The sequence below is a fragment of the Podarcis pityusensis genome, assembly GCF_964106645.2.
Source record: "Podarcis pityusensis genome assembly, chromosome: 3".
Taxonomy (NCBI): domain Eukaryota; kingdom Metazoa; phylum Chordata; class Lepidosauria; order Squamata; family Lacertidae; genus Podarcis; species Podarcis pityusensis.
The window spans coordinates 36,834,131-36,850,107 of record NC_138026.1 but is presented as its reverse complement, the minus strand read 5'-3'; the positions used below and the strand labels follow the sequence as shown (position 1 = coordinate 36,850,107).

Here is a 15,977-nt window from a genome sequence, read left to right as displayed (position 1 = left end):
GACCTCGTCCAGAGTTCTGGGATGGGGCTTTTTAAAAGCCCCTTCCTACTTCTGCCCCTCAGACTATTAAAAAAGACCCTGATCATTGGAAGTTGGTATGGACTCCCCCAGAAAAGAAGTATTATCAGCATGAAAAGCTGTGCTTGGAAAGGAAAACTGGCAGCCATTCTGCTCATAGAAACAGGAGCTATTAAGCTATTGTCAGGTCCTATTTACAGATTGGCCTTATCATGATGAGGTTTTTTATTTTTATTATTTTATTTATACCATGCCCAACTGATAGGGTTGCCCCAGCCACTCTGGGCAGGATGTTATACTTCTGTCATAGTCTTCACCAAGGAGCTCAGTGTTAAACTCCTTCCTTCAATTCTGTATTCACCACAACCCTGTGAGGTAGGCAAGTCTGAGAGAATGTGGCAAGCCAAATATCACCCAGTGAACTAATGGCTGAGTGAGGAGTTGAACTAGGGCCTTCCATCTCCTAATCCAACTCCTTAACTGCGCCACATGGGTGCTCATGTGGGCTTTACCTTGCCTTTATATTTGAACTGTACACACACATATTAGAGAGACAGGAATCCAAACAGTTCTTTGTGTGAGTGGAAAGTGTTTCTGTGCACAAGGAGAAAGGAGCTGAACAAAAATGGCCTTGGTGCAGAGTTAAAAAACAACTCACCCTTTATATTCCCCTGCCCCACCCATTTTCAAGTCATAGACTAGCATATTCAGGAGGGCTAGGAACGGGTAACAAAATATACAGAAACAAATTAAGTGTACATCAAGCACTAGTTTACAATATATGAAAACTAATAAAAGATCAATCAAAACATTTATAGGATGTGAACTCCTGTGTAAACAACACTTCTTAAACTGCAGAACTGAAGAGCCACCAATAAAAAGGCCTTCCTATATTGTGCAAACCAATGGGAGTGTTCCTCCCATTTCAAATATGTTCGTCTTTCTTTGGAATTGCGGCAAAGGAAAGGTTAAAGTCAACTTCCCTACGTGGCACAGTACTGATCCTGCTTGGGGTCCCATGCAGCAACTATTTGCATAACAATAGGTGCAGACACTGCATTAACAATAACACACTGAAACATCATGTTTATTTTGGCCTTCAGAAACTGCAAAAATTGAATCCAGAACCCTGTAACTTCTTATGACTTCTGTTTCTTTCCAGGGGTGGAGGAAGGGGGGTGCGGTGGCTGTGGGCCACCCCCGGTGTCACCTCTGAGGGGGGTGACAAAATGCCAGGCGGCACTCACTGCAGGGCCTGTAGCGTGCCCAAGCCACTGTGTCTCTCCAAGGAGAGACATGGGGGTTTGGGCACGCGCAGGCTCCGCTCTGCCCACACGGTCCACCCCCTGCCTCCCCCCCAGCTGTAGGGTGACTACAGTGGGAGGAGGCAGGCAGACTCTGGAGGCCCTGCAGTGCGCCCCGCCCCTTCCTCCACCACTTTCCCCCCCTGTTCTATTTAATACCATTTACATAACAGATTACTCCCTAATTAAAATATATATGCCTAAAAAATCACTGTGGCTTCCAACAAATATTAAAACAATAGAATGAAACAAGGGAATTGTATGTATTTAAAGAAGGTAAAGGGACCGAAATAACCTTAGTGAGTGTTAGGAGAACATTCACTAAGAACACTTGCTCAAAAGTGTTCAGGGTGGCGTTGCTGCATTCCTTACAAGCCTTTGTTTGTTTGTTTGTTTGTTTTAAACAAAATAAATGATACATGGAGCTGTGGATAAATAGGAAAGCATGCTACTGCTGTGAGAGAAATGTTACCGACAGCAGTAACATGAGTGCAATACTGTTTGTTCATAATGAAAGCAAATTACTGTTGTTTGATAGAAGGCAAAATTAAAGGTGGCTGATGAGAAGGTTCCTACAGATGCCGGTTTCCTAGTGGAACGATTTAGCAGAGCATGTGGCGAATGATTGCACGGAATAGCTTGTGATAGCTGCTAATTTAAGCAGACTGAATAGAAGAAAGTCATCCTGCATTTCATTACTTGGGGAATCAGAATAACAAAAAGAGAAACCAGTGGAAATGCAATATAACACTGAGACATTTTAGGAAAGATCCAAGCCTAGGGATCTTTGGGGGTGATGTTAGCATATCCTGCACTTCCACCAGGTAGGCCTCACTGTCAGTCACCCAAAGGAGAGATTTCTCATTTAAAATGTTCTGATGTACACTGGCACTCAGTTAGGGCCTGATGACTTCCACGGACACCAACTTAATTATCTCCAGTGCCTATGCAACCCAACACTATGTATCCTCCCCAGCATCAGGACAGGGCCCCGAGTCCCCAGAAGATAATGAAGGCAGTGACAATTGCAGCTGCCTCACCTAGTGCTTCTCTTCCTAGCTCCAGGCTGAATGAGTACTGGGTGACTGGAGCTGTGTTGTTTCCAGCACTGCCACCTCCCTACCATTGCCTGTCATGGCTGTTGCCCTGCTACCACCCGTCTTTGTGCTTTGAGGCGAGGCCAACCACAGGGCTCCTTTCCCCGGGCCACTTCCCTGCTGCCGGCAGAAAGGTGCTATAGGTTCCCTCACCCAGCTTCTTGAAACCATGCATGTCCGCAAACTTGAACAGAACATTACTTGCCCCTTTGAAAAACATGTGCACTTCTGTTTCCTGGCATCGTTATGGCAGCGGCATTGAGCTTTAGAAATGTTAAGTTGTACCTTTAAGCCTAGATTAATCTATAAAGAAAATGGCTTGAGTTGCTCTTTTAATAAAAAAGGTTCTCTAAATAATGATTGACCTATTACAGGGAGCACCTACCACAAAAGTAGTAAGCGTAAAACTTCATGAAATTGCTATCCATCCCAAATACCCAGAGAGCTAAAAATAATGCTTTCATTATTCAACAGTTTTTTTTGGGGGGGGGGGAATCCATCTTGTTATTTGTTCTCTCATTTTATTGTTGGAGTGCTATGAAGTCTGAATATACTAAAAAACTAAAATGTGCTATATTTTTTCCCTTTCAGGGTAAAGGTATTCCTGGATCTCTAGTAAGTAGATATTCACCAACTATCAGTAGCATAATAAAATAATACATTTTATCTTCAGTGCAATAGGTCTATTGGTAATATTTTTTTAAAAATAACCTCTTAAGGTTGAGTTGGTACTTCTGTTTAGAAAGCCATTTATCCCTTAGATAAGGGTGGCTGTTTATAAAGTTTAATCAAATCAATGTTTTTTCAAATGTAGGGTCCTCCCGGTATTGCAGGACTTCCTGGTGAAGTGGGCAGAGTTGGGCCACCTGTGAGTATATATCACTGCATATTTTTTTTAAAATCACTGGTCTAAATTTTCATGTTAACTAATTAAATTCCCCATACTAATTATGCATGTTTAGGAACGATGTTTCCCAACAATGTCTAGCACATGAAGGCTAACCACGTTTACCTTGAAATAAGGGCTGGATAGCATGGTGAAAAACGTCCCAGATGGTGTATGCGACTGGGCATGCAAATGGATTTCCATGCAGAGGTTTAACTGCATGGTGGTTACTTTTCAAGATTCTGAGTGGTTTTGTATGTAATAGGGGCTTTAGTGATGGTGAATGGAGCATGAGGCATCTTTAGTTATTTAATAGCTGCTATCATCTCTGAGCACTTCAGTAATAGAAATTACAATCCCATATCTTTGCGATGTATTTCTTTTATGGACGAAACAAGGGATATAGATTACTGTAGCCTCTGTTCCTCCTGTCATGTAAAACTACTTTTATATTCTGTGCACCTACGAGTGTTCTAGAACTCTGAACTTAACAACAGTGTAAATGGTCTCCTCTGCGATTCTACAGCCTTATTTACAAATAAGGCCAGAACAAATATCAGTTATGCAGCTCACTGATATACACTTGTGCCACCTTCAAACTATTTAGGGTGATCCTGGAAAGAGAGGCCCTCCTGGAGTGCCAGGCCCCCCCGGCCCCATGGTAAGTTCGAGATACTCATTTTATTATAGATTTATTAAAATGTCTGTTTCCCCAACTCTTTCGAAGTGTAGAGGGATGATTCTGTGGGTTAGAAGTAGCATTACTTTGTTGTGACATTCCCTCCAGTGGCCACAGTTGACCTGGTACGGTACTGAATTTCAAAGCCTTCTGAGTAAAGGAGTACAAGAGACTTCTTTTCATATGTGTTTCTATTTATGCTGGTGGAAGCAGGTGGCGAGGTCTGGGATCATGCACTGTTTCTGGTACAGAAGATGCCCTGCTTCACCAGAGAATACACCCTTAGAGTTTGATGAGCCATTTCACAAGATTTTAGGGAGGTCTCAACATCCACCCGGCCCCCTTCTAAGTTGTGATTTGTTCTCTAGCAGTGTTGGAGGATATACAGATAACAGCCTATTTGTGCGGGGGTTATGTTCCTGATCTCCCCACCCCCACCCCGCACATCAGCGGAGCATGCATAAGCTCGTTCCGTCCCGCTCTGTCCCTTTCCCAGCCAATTCCAGGTCACTGTGATACATGGTTGCACATCAGTTGAACGTGCGTAAATCTGACGTTGCCTGTACTATGCTCTTTGTACAGGTAACAGGGTAGATTGACAGGTCTGCTTGCAATCTCAGTCAGGTAACAGTCCATATGAAATCCATTCCTTTTAATCAGTTCACCTTTATGTTTGGTTACCCATCTACACGGCAAGGCAAAGTAAATAGCTAAATAGATAGGTTGAGCTCTTTTACAAGGTTGCATTCCAAGTGCATATTCTCCTTTGAGAAAGAGGTTGCAGAATGTCCCTTAACAAATGCACGAATTAAACACCCAGTGAGGACCCACCTTGCTGAAATATGGTGCATTTTGGCATACAACCCATTGCTTTTAAAAAGAGAGATTGTGTATGAATGTGTACAAATGTCTGTCTACCTAGCCACCCACCCACCCACCCACCCATCTATTACTCTTCTTCACATCTTTAGCAGAAAATACAGATGGCTTTTGGGGGCGGGGAACAATGTGGATTGCTGAAATCAGAAAGTTGGGGACTGTGTTGAATCTGCCTTTTGTTCATTTTCCTGTTATGCTATGCCTTTAAAAACAAAAAACAAAAAAACAAAAACTGTTCTATTAAATCTCCTTCAGGGAACAGTTGGACTTCGTGATGGAGATCCACTGGTAAGATATTTATTTTACCTTTTTGGATTAAAAAAATGCTTTTCTGTCATAGTTTCTCATCCTTAACTCAGCTTTTGGGTTTTCTCTCCCCCACTCCCAGTGTCCCAATTCTTGTCCACCTGGCCGGTCAGGATATGCTGGGCTAATGGGCATGAAGGTAAGAGAATATGTTGTAATTGAATATGTTGTAATTGTGGATGCATATTGAATACATTGAGTTGCAGAAATGGAAGGCAGCACACAGAAGCCATCTTTCTTTCCCCCTCCTCTCATTCTGAAGCCCCCCATGTACCCCCTGAAAAGACCTTCAGAAGATTGGGGGGGACCTGCTGACCACCATAGGCTTTGCTATACATGGGGCTGTAGCGGGAAGAGGAAATCACCCAAAGTCAGGAGAAGGGATCTTGTGGGAGCCTGGTACATATCAGAATTTTAAAAGATAGTGATTGTTTAAACCTACTATTTAAACAGGGCTTTGCTCTTATGCTTTAGGGTCACAAAGGAGTAAAAGGAGAGGCTGGTGAACCAGGAAAACAAGGCCATAAGGTAAATGAAATAGAATACTAGGTTAAAATGATTTGGAAAGCCAATGGTTGAAAGAGGAATCATGTTTAATTTTGTTATGCTTTTAACAAACGAAAAGAACAGTAGCTTTCCTCTTAGATTTATTTACCCACTATTGCCACAGCACTTTTTTCTGTTTTAATCCCTAACAGCTTTGATGTCTTCTCCAATAAGGCAGTTTCTGCATGGACTTCCCTTCTGTGTAAAATATGTTTTGTGTACTGCACGTAGGCCATATGAGTTGCAAGAACACATTGATCAATAACGTTAATAAATAGTGCACACCCTCTCTTACAGGCTGAGGCCACAATCCTGACCTCATTTACATGGGAGTAAGCCCAATTGAATTCAGTTCGACTTACATCTGAGTACATGATTAGGTGTTAGAATGTTCTATAAACTAATTTGTTATTATTTGTACTTATTTAGGGTGAGGAAGGTGAACAAGGAGGAGTAGGTGATGTTGGCACTCAAGGCCCACCAGTAAAGTATTTCCTTTTAATTAGCTTTTTATTCACATTCTGTTATCTCTAATGGCTATGTACAGGTGTGAGAAATTGTACTATTTATTCCTTTAATCCACCTGCAAAAGATTCATTTCCAGCTGTTCAAACCAGGTGTGAACTGACACACTGAGATGACGCAAATCACAGCTATGTTGTCCTTTTTTAAAAATTATATGTTTAGATCTTTCCCGTCTGTTTTTGTTACGTAATGTTCAGTAGCTAGCGCTTTTTAATTCTTGATTTTATTAAAAGTAAACTATCTTTAAAATCTACGTGCCTAAAATGAGAAGCACTTCTTATAATCAAGATCTGAAAAGGTCTTTTAAAAAAAGAAGAAGTATATTATCCAAGGAAATATGGTATGAAAATTTGCATATGCAGGATAACTCAGCTGCGCAAAACTGCATACTTATAATAAATTTTGCATTTCAGGGACCTCAAGGGTTAAGAGGTATAACTGGCATAATGGGACCCAAAGGTGACAAGGTAAGTAATAGCAACGATACCTTTATCATTTTAAACGATAACTTTATCATTTTAAAGCACAGGGGTGCTACCCCACAACTCTGTCTGCTACTGCCTGGTACTGTGGGAGAAGACTCCTGTCAACCCCCAGTAAACTAGGTGGACCAAGAATCTATCTTTAGAAATGGAAAGCAGAATAGCTTATTGTCCATATGTGGTGCTCCTCTTTAGCCTGTCAACTCTCTGGCACACGTGGATCTCATTTTCAGAAAACCATATTTACCTTTCTGATTTTCAGAGGTGTTCATCAAGGCTCACCTTGAATACTTTGAATCTTTTATTGACCAAGAATGAAACACTATTATTATAGCCAGCGTACTTATTTTATTGACTCACCAGAATTGCTATTTACTATTACCCTTCCCATTTACTCATGTTGCTACATCAGATTAAATGTGTATATAAAGGCTTTTTCCAAGGTACCGCTTCTTGATTACATTACATATTCTCTTCTACTATTGCTGTTTCTTTTTGCTTGCAATTGTCTCATCTGTAAAGCATTCTTGCAGCAGTTCCATAAAGGACAACCTATTTTGGTTCAATTCACTATAATTCTGTAGAATAGCACACTCATATGTTACGTGCAGGGCATTGAGAAATAGTTGAAGAGCGAAATGACCTGCAGTGGAATATATTCAGAGGAACGGATCAATTGCTGCCCAGCATGATCCAACAGAGGCACAAAGGTTCAGTGTGATTTTGATGCCGACTTTATTTTGCAGCATGATTACCACTTTTCCGTGGTTAACTCCCAGGTTGCATTGGTAATCTCTGAATTTTGAAATCACATATGTTGCTAGATCTGATGGAGGTAGATCGCTGGCATCATAACAAGCTTTCATGCGATGGATCACAGCATGAAGGAAGACCCATATGTTGTGGAACCTCTTTATAAAGACCAGTGGAGTATAGTTCCACAGTAACAACTGCATAACAAATCCTTGGTGGTCATTCCAGCTCTTGACCTCAGGTGTAAAGAATTGAGGGTTGGAACGAAATAATGGCAAGTGTGAAGCTGCTGTCTGCCCCCTTAGCCTCAATAGAAAATACATGTGTGTGCAGAATATTTTAAAAGCTTTTATATCTTAATAATCCTTTGTTTGTTTGTTTTTACTGTAGGGTGCTCGGGGTCTTGATGGTGATCCTGGTCCCCGGGGTCTTCCTGGGCCCCCAGTAAGTTTCTTTGTCTTATCAGCAAGACCTCAAAGGAGGATTCACAATTAAGCACATTAGGGCGGCTACTCTGGCATTCACATTTCAGGAGTGCCTATCTCAGTTTTCATTCTTTTAAAAAAACCTACATACAGTAAATCTCAATCTCTTGTTCTCAGGCACATGAGTTTGGCGTGTGTGGGGGAATTGGCTGGCCTGTAATAATAAATATATTAAATAATGTAAAGATTGTCAGGATACCAAAGTATTACTCGCCCACAGATGTGGCTGCATACTCTGTCGCTGCACGATTCATTGCTTTTTTCTTTTCCTCTTTGCTACCAGCCTCTGCTGGGAATGAGCTGTTGTTGTGCTGACTGTTCAGTATAGCTAACTGGATCATTCAGTTATTCCTGATGGGAGGGATTGTGGCACATTGGTAGATCACATGCTTTGTATGCAGGGAGTTCCAGGTTCAAACCCTGGCATTTCCAGGTAGGGCTTGGGTCGACTCACTGCCTGAGTGATGAGGAGAGTTGCTCCTCATCACTGTCGCAGTGGTGAGCTGGATGGACCAATTGTCCGACTCAGTACAGTGGTACCTCATTTCCGAACGTCTCCTTTGACAGACATTTCGGGTTTTCAAACACCGTAAACCCAGAAGTAAATGCTTCGGTTTTTGAATGCGCCTCAGAAGTTGAAAATGCCTCACGGCTTCCACTTAGTGCAAGATCCTGAGGCCTAGCTGTCGGCTTTTGGGTTTTCGGTTTTTGAACGTTCCAGAACTCAAAACGGTTTTCCGGAATGGATTGCATTCGAAAACAGAGGTACCACTGTATAAGGAAGCTGCCTACATTCCTGGGTTGATGCAGAGATAAAACAGAATTTCCCACTCCCAGAGGAGGATCGCCTGCTGTACCTCTGCATGTCATTATACTTGTCTCACCTCCTTCCAGTCCAGAGGTACTCTCAGAATAGTGTCTCACACAGAAACAGAGTGGGAGAAGTGAGGTCAGCCAGAGCCCCTCATGATCTTAAATTGGGGCCATCTTTTATAAAGTTAGTTATTCCCACCTGGGATTTTCATACAGTCCATGTGGAAACATCAAATTCAATTTTCTCTGTTCTTCAAGAAGATAGCAAGAATGAGTTTTCAGTAGTATGAGACATTAGGAGTACCTTAAATGAGGTGTTTATGTTTGTGATGCATAAGTATAAAATGATGATGGATATTTTGTATAAAATAAGATAACATTGTCTTTTATGTCTTCACATGTAAACGTAACCATTTCATGACCGGCTTATTGTTTCAGTTGTGTTTTAAATTATGAGCCCTATTTCACCTAGGAAATCCTTACTGAGGGTGCAGTAAAACTCCTGAAGCAATTGACACATAGCTAAAGAAGACCAGAATTCCAAAGCCCTACTTTCTGTCTGTCTGAATGATTTCTAGGCTGTCTTTCAGTGTAAAACTCCCACGGCGGTATGCAATCAATAATTTAAAAAGTAACAGTAAAATAGTGTACAAAACAAATATATAAGCACAGAAACTACAGCCATAAAAACTAATAAAATCTAGTAGAGTGCCATAAAACCAGAAACAGTTATCAAACATGCTGAAATAGCTACTCAAATAAAAAGGAAAACATATTTGTTTGGCTCCCAAAGAACAAAAGGTTAGTGGCTGGCAAGTTTCCCTGAGGAAGTCTTTTATATATATAGATGTGCTTCCCCCGTATGCATTTATAAGCTTTTGGGATTTACAGTAAGCTAAAGATTGGCTTGGCTTTGATATTTCCCCGTCGTCCAAGAATGAGGGACAATGACACACAATCAATTCACCCTTGTCTAAGAAATTGCCCTTCTTGACCTGTTATCTTGAGGCTTACATCATAATATGCAGTTACAGTAACTCTTTAGAAACATGGGAATTTACCTTGCCTTTAGCCATCATCGTTCACATAACTTTTATTTAATTATGACAAGGAATTGCCAGTTAATGTGCTTAACATTTCTTTGCAGGGCGATCAAGGACAAAGAGGTTCATTGGGAGAGGCAGGCCCCAAAGGCGAAAGAGTGAGTTCTTATTGAGTTCCAGTGGATGACTAAGTAATAATGTACCATTGATACCACAAAACTACCAGGCCCTCTGCCTGGTTCCCTGTAACCTCACTTCTTGCAGTGAGGGAACTGCCAGAAGGCCATCAGAGCTGGACCTCAGTGTCCAGGCTGAAGGATGGGGGTGGAGATGCTCCTTCAGATATACTGGGCTGAGGCTTTTTAGGGATGTAAAGGTCAGCACCAACACTTTGAATTGTGCTCGGAAACATACTGTGAGACAATGTAGATTTTTCAGGACCTGTGTTATATGGTCTTGGCAGCCACTCCCAGTCACCAGTCTTAGCTGCCGCATTCTGGATTAATTGCAGTTTCCGGGTCACCTTCAAAGGTAGCCCCACATAGAGTGCATTGCAGTAGTCCAAGCGGGTGATGACTAGATAACTAAGGGCCTTGTTTCCATACAATGCGAGCCTGACCTTGGGCCTTTGGCTCGAACACTTCCCATTCTCCCCTCCTCCCATGCCACTGGAAAGAGGTATAAACTGCGATTCAGTTTCACTTTTATGATTTCTGGCTTGTTAGATGTGAAGCAGAAATTGTGGTGTAAAATGAACTCGGTTGCAAAACAACTCAGCTTCAAGCCATGGGTTAAGAAATGAGTTTGTTTTAATAAAGTAGAATTTATTTTCAACCACCGTTTCTGTTTTATATGTAGCAACAAGCTTGGAATCATGGAAAGGGAACAATAAAATTGTAGAGTTGGAAGGGACCAGAAGGATCATCTGTTCCAATTGCCTGCAATGCTGGAATCATTTGCCCAATGTTGGGCTTGAACCCATGACTCTGGGATAAAGACTCTTGTGCTCTACTGACTGAGCTATCTCCAAGCACAAATGTATTCCTCTTCCAAGTGGAGAGAGGAAGGGGTGCCCTTGACAACGTAGCATTACATGTGAATTGCCCCATTGTGTGCACGAACATCAAAATAAAATGGGAATAAGGTAGTTTAATACTAATACACTTGACTTAAGTTATTCGAGATGAGGCATTCGTTCAAGTGTGTGCTTCATTCAAGTGTGTGTCCCTTAATATGACTATAATGTTCAATATGCTTTAATTTTCTTCCTTTTTCTTAGGGTCCTGAAGGTGTTAGAGGAATTAGTGGTCTTCCTGGGCCTAAAGGAGAAAGTGTACGTATAGTGTGATTATTATTAATCGTAGTGTTTGTAATTTACATTGCTATCATGTATTATGAAACAAGTGTGATTTACATAATGGCAACGTGTTACAGAAGATGTTACTTCTTTCTCAAGGGCTTACCGGGAGTTGATGGCCGTGAAGGGATCCCTGCCATGCCAGGTGCAAAGGTACTTAATTCATCGTGCTGTTTAATTTATATTTTTGAAACGAACTGCTCACTTCCATATTGTGTGGATTAGGAGTGAAAATCACAGAGAATCAGTGCAGATTAGCTGAACTGATAGAGAACAGAACTATTAGTTATGATTAGCGATATTATCTCTATGGATCCTGCATATTCAGAGGCAATAACGGTGACTGGTGTCTCCAAAGAATAAGAGTCTGCCCCATCAAGTTGCTCCTAATACGGTGTCTCTTGATCCCGCCCACAACTCCTCCCACCTTCCCTATACCAGCTCTGCCAATGGAAGCCCCTCCTCCCATGCCAGTGGGCGCCATGATGATAGCTAAGTGGAACTTCTGTGAGAGGTGTGACGAACCTTTGGCCCTACCATTGTTGGTGAACTGCTAACTCCCATCAGACCTAGCAGACATAGCCATTGGCCAGGGAAGATGAGAGCTGTACTGCAGACTGTGCTCAGCTAGGACCACCAAGTTTAAGGGAGTGTCCTTTGTTCTGGCACTTTGGTCTAACCAGCAGCTACCTCCTTATGTTCTAATGGAGCAGTCAAATGCCAAATTACCACTTGTGTCACACATTCATGAAAGGAATCCTTCACATATATGCCTCCACCAATTAAACCCCCCCCCCATTTATTTCCCATTTAATTAAGGTAATTCATTGCTAACATTCATTTCCCTTCATATTGAAATGCCCAATTTTCTCCCCTTGATTGGACATGGCAGCTCTCCAGTCTTTGGGGTTTGCACGCAGGGCTGCCTCATGGGGAGCCATGTCCTTAGTGAGCCCCAGATGTTGATGCTGTGCAAGATGCCAAACCAGTCAGATCTCCACTTAAAGAGGTGGGACATGCAGAAAGCAGAAGTGTACTAGTTAAATGATATGAATGAGCCACTTTTGTCAATGGTGAGCCAGTCTGCTTCTGCTCCTACTGCATCTTCATGAAGAACACGACATTCACTCAAGTTGCACCTAGCATTGTCTGTGGGTGTAAGCAGAGAGCAAACCTTATTTGCCCCTTTTGTGCACCCATACTGGCCGGCTGAGTCTTTTGGTTAACTCCCAAGTACTATCAAGTTGTGAACAACAGTGATATTACATTCCCATAAGTTAGCAGTTTGGAAAAGGATACTAACTTGTTCGTTTGGGCTTTTTTCTGAATAGCAAACAAGCAGACAGTTTGTACTACAACGGTTTTCATTTGATTGATGCAAACATTTCCTTCCAGGGTGAACCAGGAAAACCAGGCCCTCCAGGTGATATAGGAGTTCAGGGACTGCCAGTAAGTATTCTGTGCACTTTAAATGTAAAACATAGTTAAATTTCCAAGCCAGACTGAAGCTTATTAAGCCTTCATTTTCTGTAATGACAGGAATAGTGAGAGTCTGGGGGAAACCATGAGGAGTGGAGCCTTTAAAAATTAGGGTGATTCAATTTTACTGGGATGATCCTGTTTGTGTTACTTGCATACGGAAAGTGTAAGTTCCAGGATTGTCATGGAAGCTTTAGAGGGCACCCAAACTAGGAAGCTAGATAAAAATGTTGATGTCTCTCTTTAAGAGAATAGAACACGCCCACTTCCTCAGCATTTCACCAAGGTGCAGCCCCGCCATGCTGTCTCCCACTGCTCCACCCAGAGACAACTAATTCTAGTGCATCTATGCAACATGATGACATCATTCTTGTAAGCATATTATGGCTGTGCTGAAGTGTATGTCAAAGACTGTTTGGCTCCTGAAGTTTTCCTACATCTTTTGTAATGTATAGCATAGATTCATAGATTAGTTGCATGTACTACTATCAAAATTTATTATTTTCCTTATTCAGAAGACCACTTTACCACAATCTCTCGCTCTCATTCCAATTCCTTGTGCCTCACTATATTCCTAAGGTGGGATGAAACCATAAGAAAACCAATAGATCAATCAAATCAGATAGTCGCTGTTGCTGAAAACTGGGTTCTGGTATGAAAATCAATGTGTTTTCATAGCATGCTTTTAGGAACCAACTTAAGCATGTGCTTAAAGAGTATCCCATGTCCTTTAGAGGGAGAAGGTTAATTATGTTGGCACTAGTTTGGGGTGTTTTTTTAAATGGATTTTGGCTCTGTTGAGACATGCTTGTAAAAAGTCCAATATAATTCACTTGGTGACATAGCTTGGCAAAAAGAAACAGTTCCCAACACTACGGGAGACACTCCTCCAATACAGACTATAATTGCCCAAGGGAGCAAGGAATAGTTGCACCTTTTAAGTACATAGAACATTACAAACATTTTAAGGCAATGTGTTTTCTTTGTTTTGTTTTAGGGTTTACCAGGGTCTCCCGGAGCGAAAGGTGTTGCTGGACCACAGGTAAAGTATTCTAGACAATCTGGGAAAGACTCCAGGTGTATTTTTAATTATTATTCCACTCTTTCTCCAAGATAGTGGCACCTATTGTGACGTGGCTAATTCTCCTTGTCTCCCAACAGGGTAATGCAGGTCCTCCCGGGATACCTGGCTTGATGGGGAATTCGGGTAAACCTGTAAGCTCCTTTCTTTCTCCAGTTTCATTTTATTTTTTACTAACACTTGCGCATTATGTGCAGAATCAGTTTTAAAGCATGTTCTATTCTTGTGTTCAACAGGGAGAACAGGGGCCACAGGGAGAAAAGGGGCCCATCGGACCCAGAGGCCCATCGGTAAGTACTTGTTCTGCTCTATCTTCAGGTTCTGAGATTTCAGTTATAGGCCAATGATGCAGGAGACAAGGTCTGCACAAAAGCTGCTTGTGTTATTTGCCTGTGACGTAAACTCTTTTAGCTCTCACATCAATTTCTTCCAGTCCCAAATTAGTTGTGCACATTTGCCTCACATTTGCCAAGTCATAATACAAATAAACTCAGCTCGATATTCCTTAGTGAGTTAAACACTCCAGCCAAAACCATGAAACATGTAAGTAGAATTATATATGATAAGCTGAACACTAGTCTACAGATCCACATCATGCAGAGCTTTCATGGTCCCTAGAGGGACTGAAGACCCTTGCACACTATGCCACAAGTCGTGGGGTTCTTTTTGGTTCTTCTGTTGTGAACTGAGGATGAATTTCAGCTGCACTGCATGAGGTCTTAGCCATTGTTTATGACATAATGGAAGCCTGACATTTCTTGGAACCCTCTCAAGAACCTGTCCCTGGGTCAACCTAAGAGTCAACTAAGAGTCAACCTCTCAGCTACACCACTGTGTCCAGACTTCATTCAAAATGTTTGGTGCTGCCACCTACTGTGTTAGACAGAGAAGTAGGGTGCCCCTTTTATATTTTATTACCTCATGGAATAATAATATAGACATTATCCTATATATTGGACATAATAAATATATGTTTAATTATACATTAATCGTTTACCCCATGAATATCCTTGAATATACTAGTACCTATAATTTTACATAATACATAACTGTTTATTGTACATAATATTATATACCATACGACTATTAAATATGCATTATTAGCTCATTTATCTAATTTAAGAACGTTATGTCTATCTCATGCATTATTGTAAACACTCATGAATATCCATTAATCAATACCATCCATAATCTTACATTCAGACATTACCTGAAATATCTCTCATCAACGTGGAAGTGCATTTTACACCTGGTTATTTATCAATCTAGCATATCACACGAGAATCATCAGCCCCTGTATATAAGGCCCTCCCCCTCTAGTATCACGTCCATACTTGTGGGCCATGGCTTGATCCAAGGTAGGTCAAAACAGGAGCACCTCTACCATGCAAATGTATGGTACAAGATTAAGAAATGGGTCCTCAAATGCATGTTTGGGTTAAAAGTGGGTTCTGGGCCTGAAAAGGTTGAAGATACTTGATCTACACTAAACACAAAGGGTGAGATACATTTCTTTGGAATCCACATAGACCAATACACAGGCACATTTTCAAACCTAGTATGCAAGTGTTGTTCTAATGAAACCCACTTTCTGGAATACGTGCTAGTAACATCACAGGTTCACTAAATGGTGTTATATAATCCTCCCTGCTGGGACTGTTAATACATGCTTGCAGCAGGGATTCTTCTTACCCAAATGAAGAAAGGCGATGGGGGATCAAAAGTGAAGTATACATAAGGAGACAGTGCACTATTCCTGAACACAGAACACTGAAAATGTGGCAATGGATTTGGGGAATACTGCTTGCCATCTTTCTGAAAACCGTTGTGCTCCATGCAAAACTGAGTTGCATAGAGTAATAACTACCAAAGTCAAGGGATTATTCCTTTGCTTTATCTTTCAGCTCTGGCTAGTGACACAATAACTTCATATCCCCCCCCCCCCCCGAAAAACACTTTATTTGCAAAAATTGCAAACTCTTGGTGACTTTGAGCAGAACTTGTTTAGATATTTTTCGCTCTATAACACGCACCTGACCATAACATGCACATAGTTTTTAGAGGAGGAAAACAAGAAAAAAATATTCTAAACGAAACAGTGGGTGAATGATTTTTGTGGTTCATGCTGTGGCCACAGACGTGATCTGACGGTGAGTTTGGGGTAGCCCAATGCAAAAATCCTGAGGATCCATGTGGATCCATGCTTTGTAACCACGTTTTTGCGCCATTGCAGCCCCATGAAAC

At 41.5% G+C, this 15,977-nt stretch overlaps 1 protein-coding gene across 6 annotated transcripts in view; it reads left to right on the top strand.

Annotated features, from left to right (window-relative positions):
• The window catches only part of COL9A1 (collagen type IX alpha 1 chain), a 95,214-nt gene that overhangs the window by 53,815 nt on the left and 25,422 nt on the right, over positions 1-15,977 (top strand). For all 6 annotated transcript variants that reach the window (XM_080997998.1, XM_080997993.1, XM_080997995.1 and 3 more), the window contains 16 exons: positions 3,011-3,034; positions 3,234-3,287; positions 3,913-3,966; positions 5,119-5,151; positions 5,252-5,308; positions 5,644-5,697; positions 6,145-6,198; positions 6,654-6,707; positions 7,866-7,919; positions 9,921-9,974; positions 11,096-11,149; positions 11,273-11,326; positions 12,569-12,622; positions 13,650-13,694; positions 13,814-13,867; positions 13,970-14,023. In XM_080997998.1, the coding sequence (XP_080854124.1) occupies positions 3,011-3,034; positions 3,234-3,287; positions 3,913-3,966; positions 5,119-5,151; positions 5,252-5,308; positions 5,644-5,697; positions 6,145-6,198; positions 6,654-6,707; positions 7,866-7,919; positions 9,921-9,974; positions 11,096-11,149; positions 11,273-11,326; positions 12,569-12,622; positions 13,650-13,694; positions 13,814-13,867; positions 13,970-14,023 (807 nt within the window). The remainder of the gene's footprint in view (positions 1-3,010; positions 3,035-3,233; positions 3,288-3,912; positions 3,967-5,118; positions 5,152-5,251; positions 5,309-5,643; positions 5,698-6,144; positions 6,199-6,653; positions 6,708-7,865; positions 7,920-9,920; positions 9,975-11,095; positions 11,150-11,272; positions 11,327-12,568; positions 12,623-13,649; positions 13,695-13,813; positions 13,868-13,969; positions 14,024-15,977) is intronic.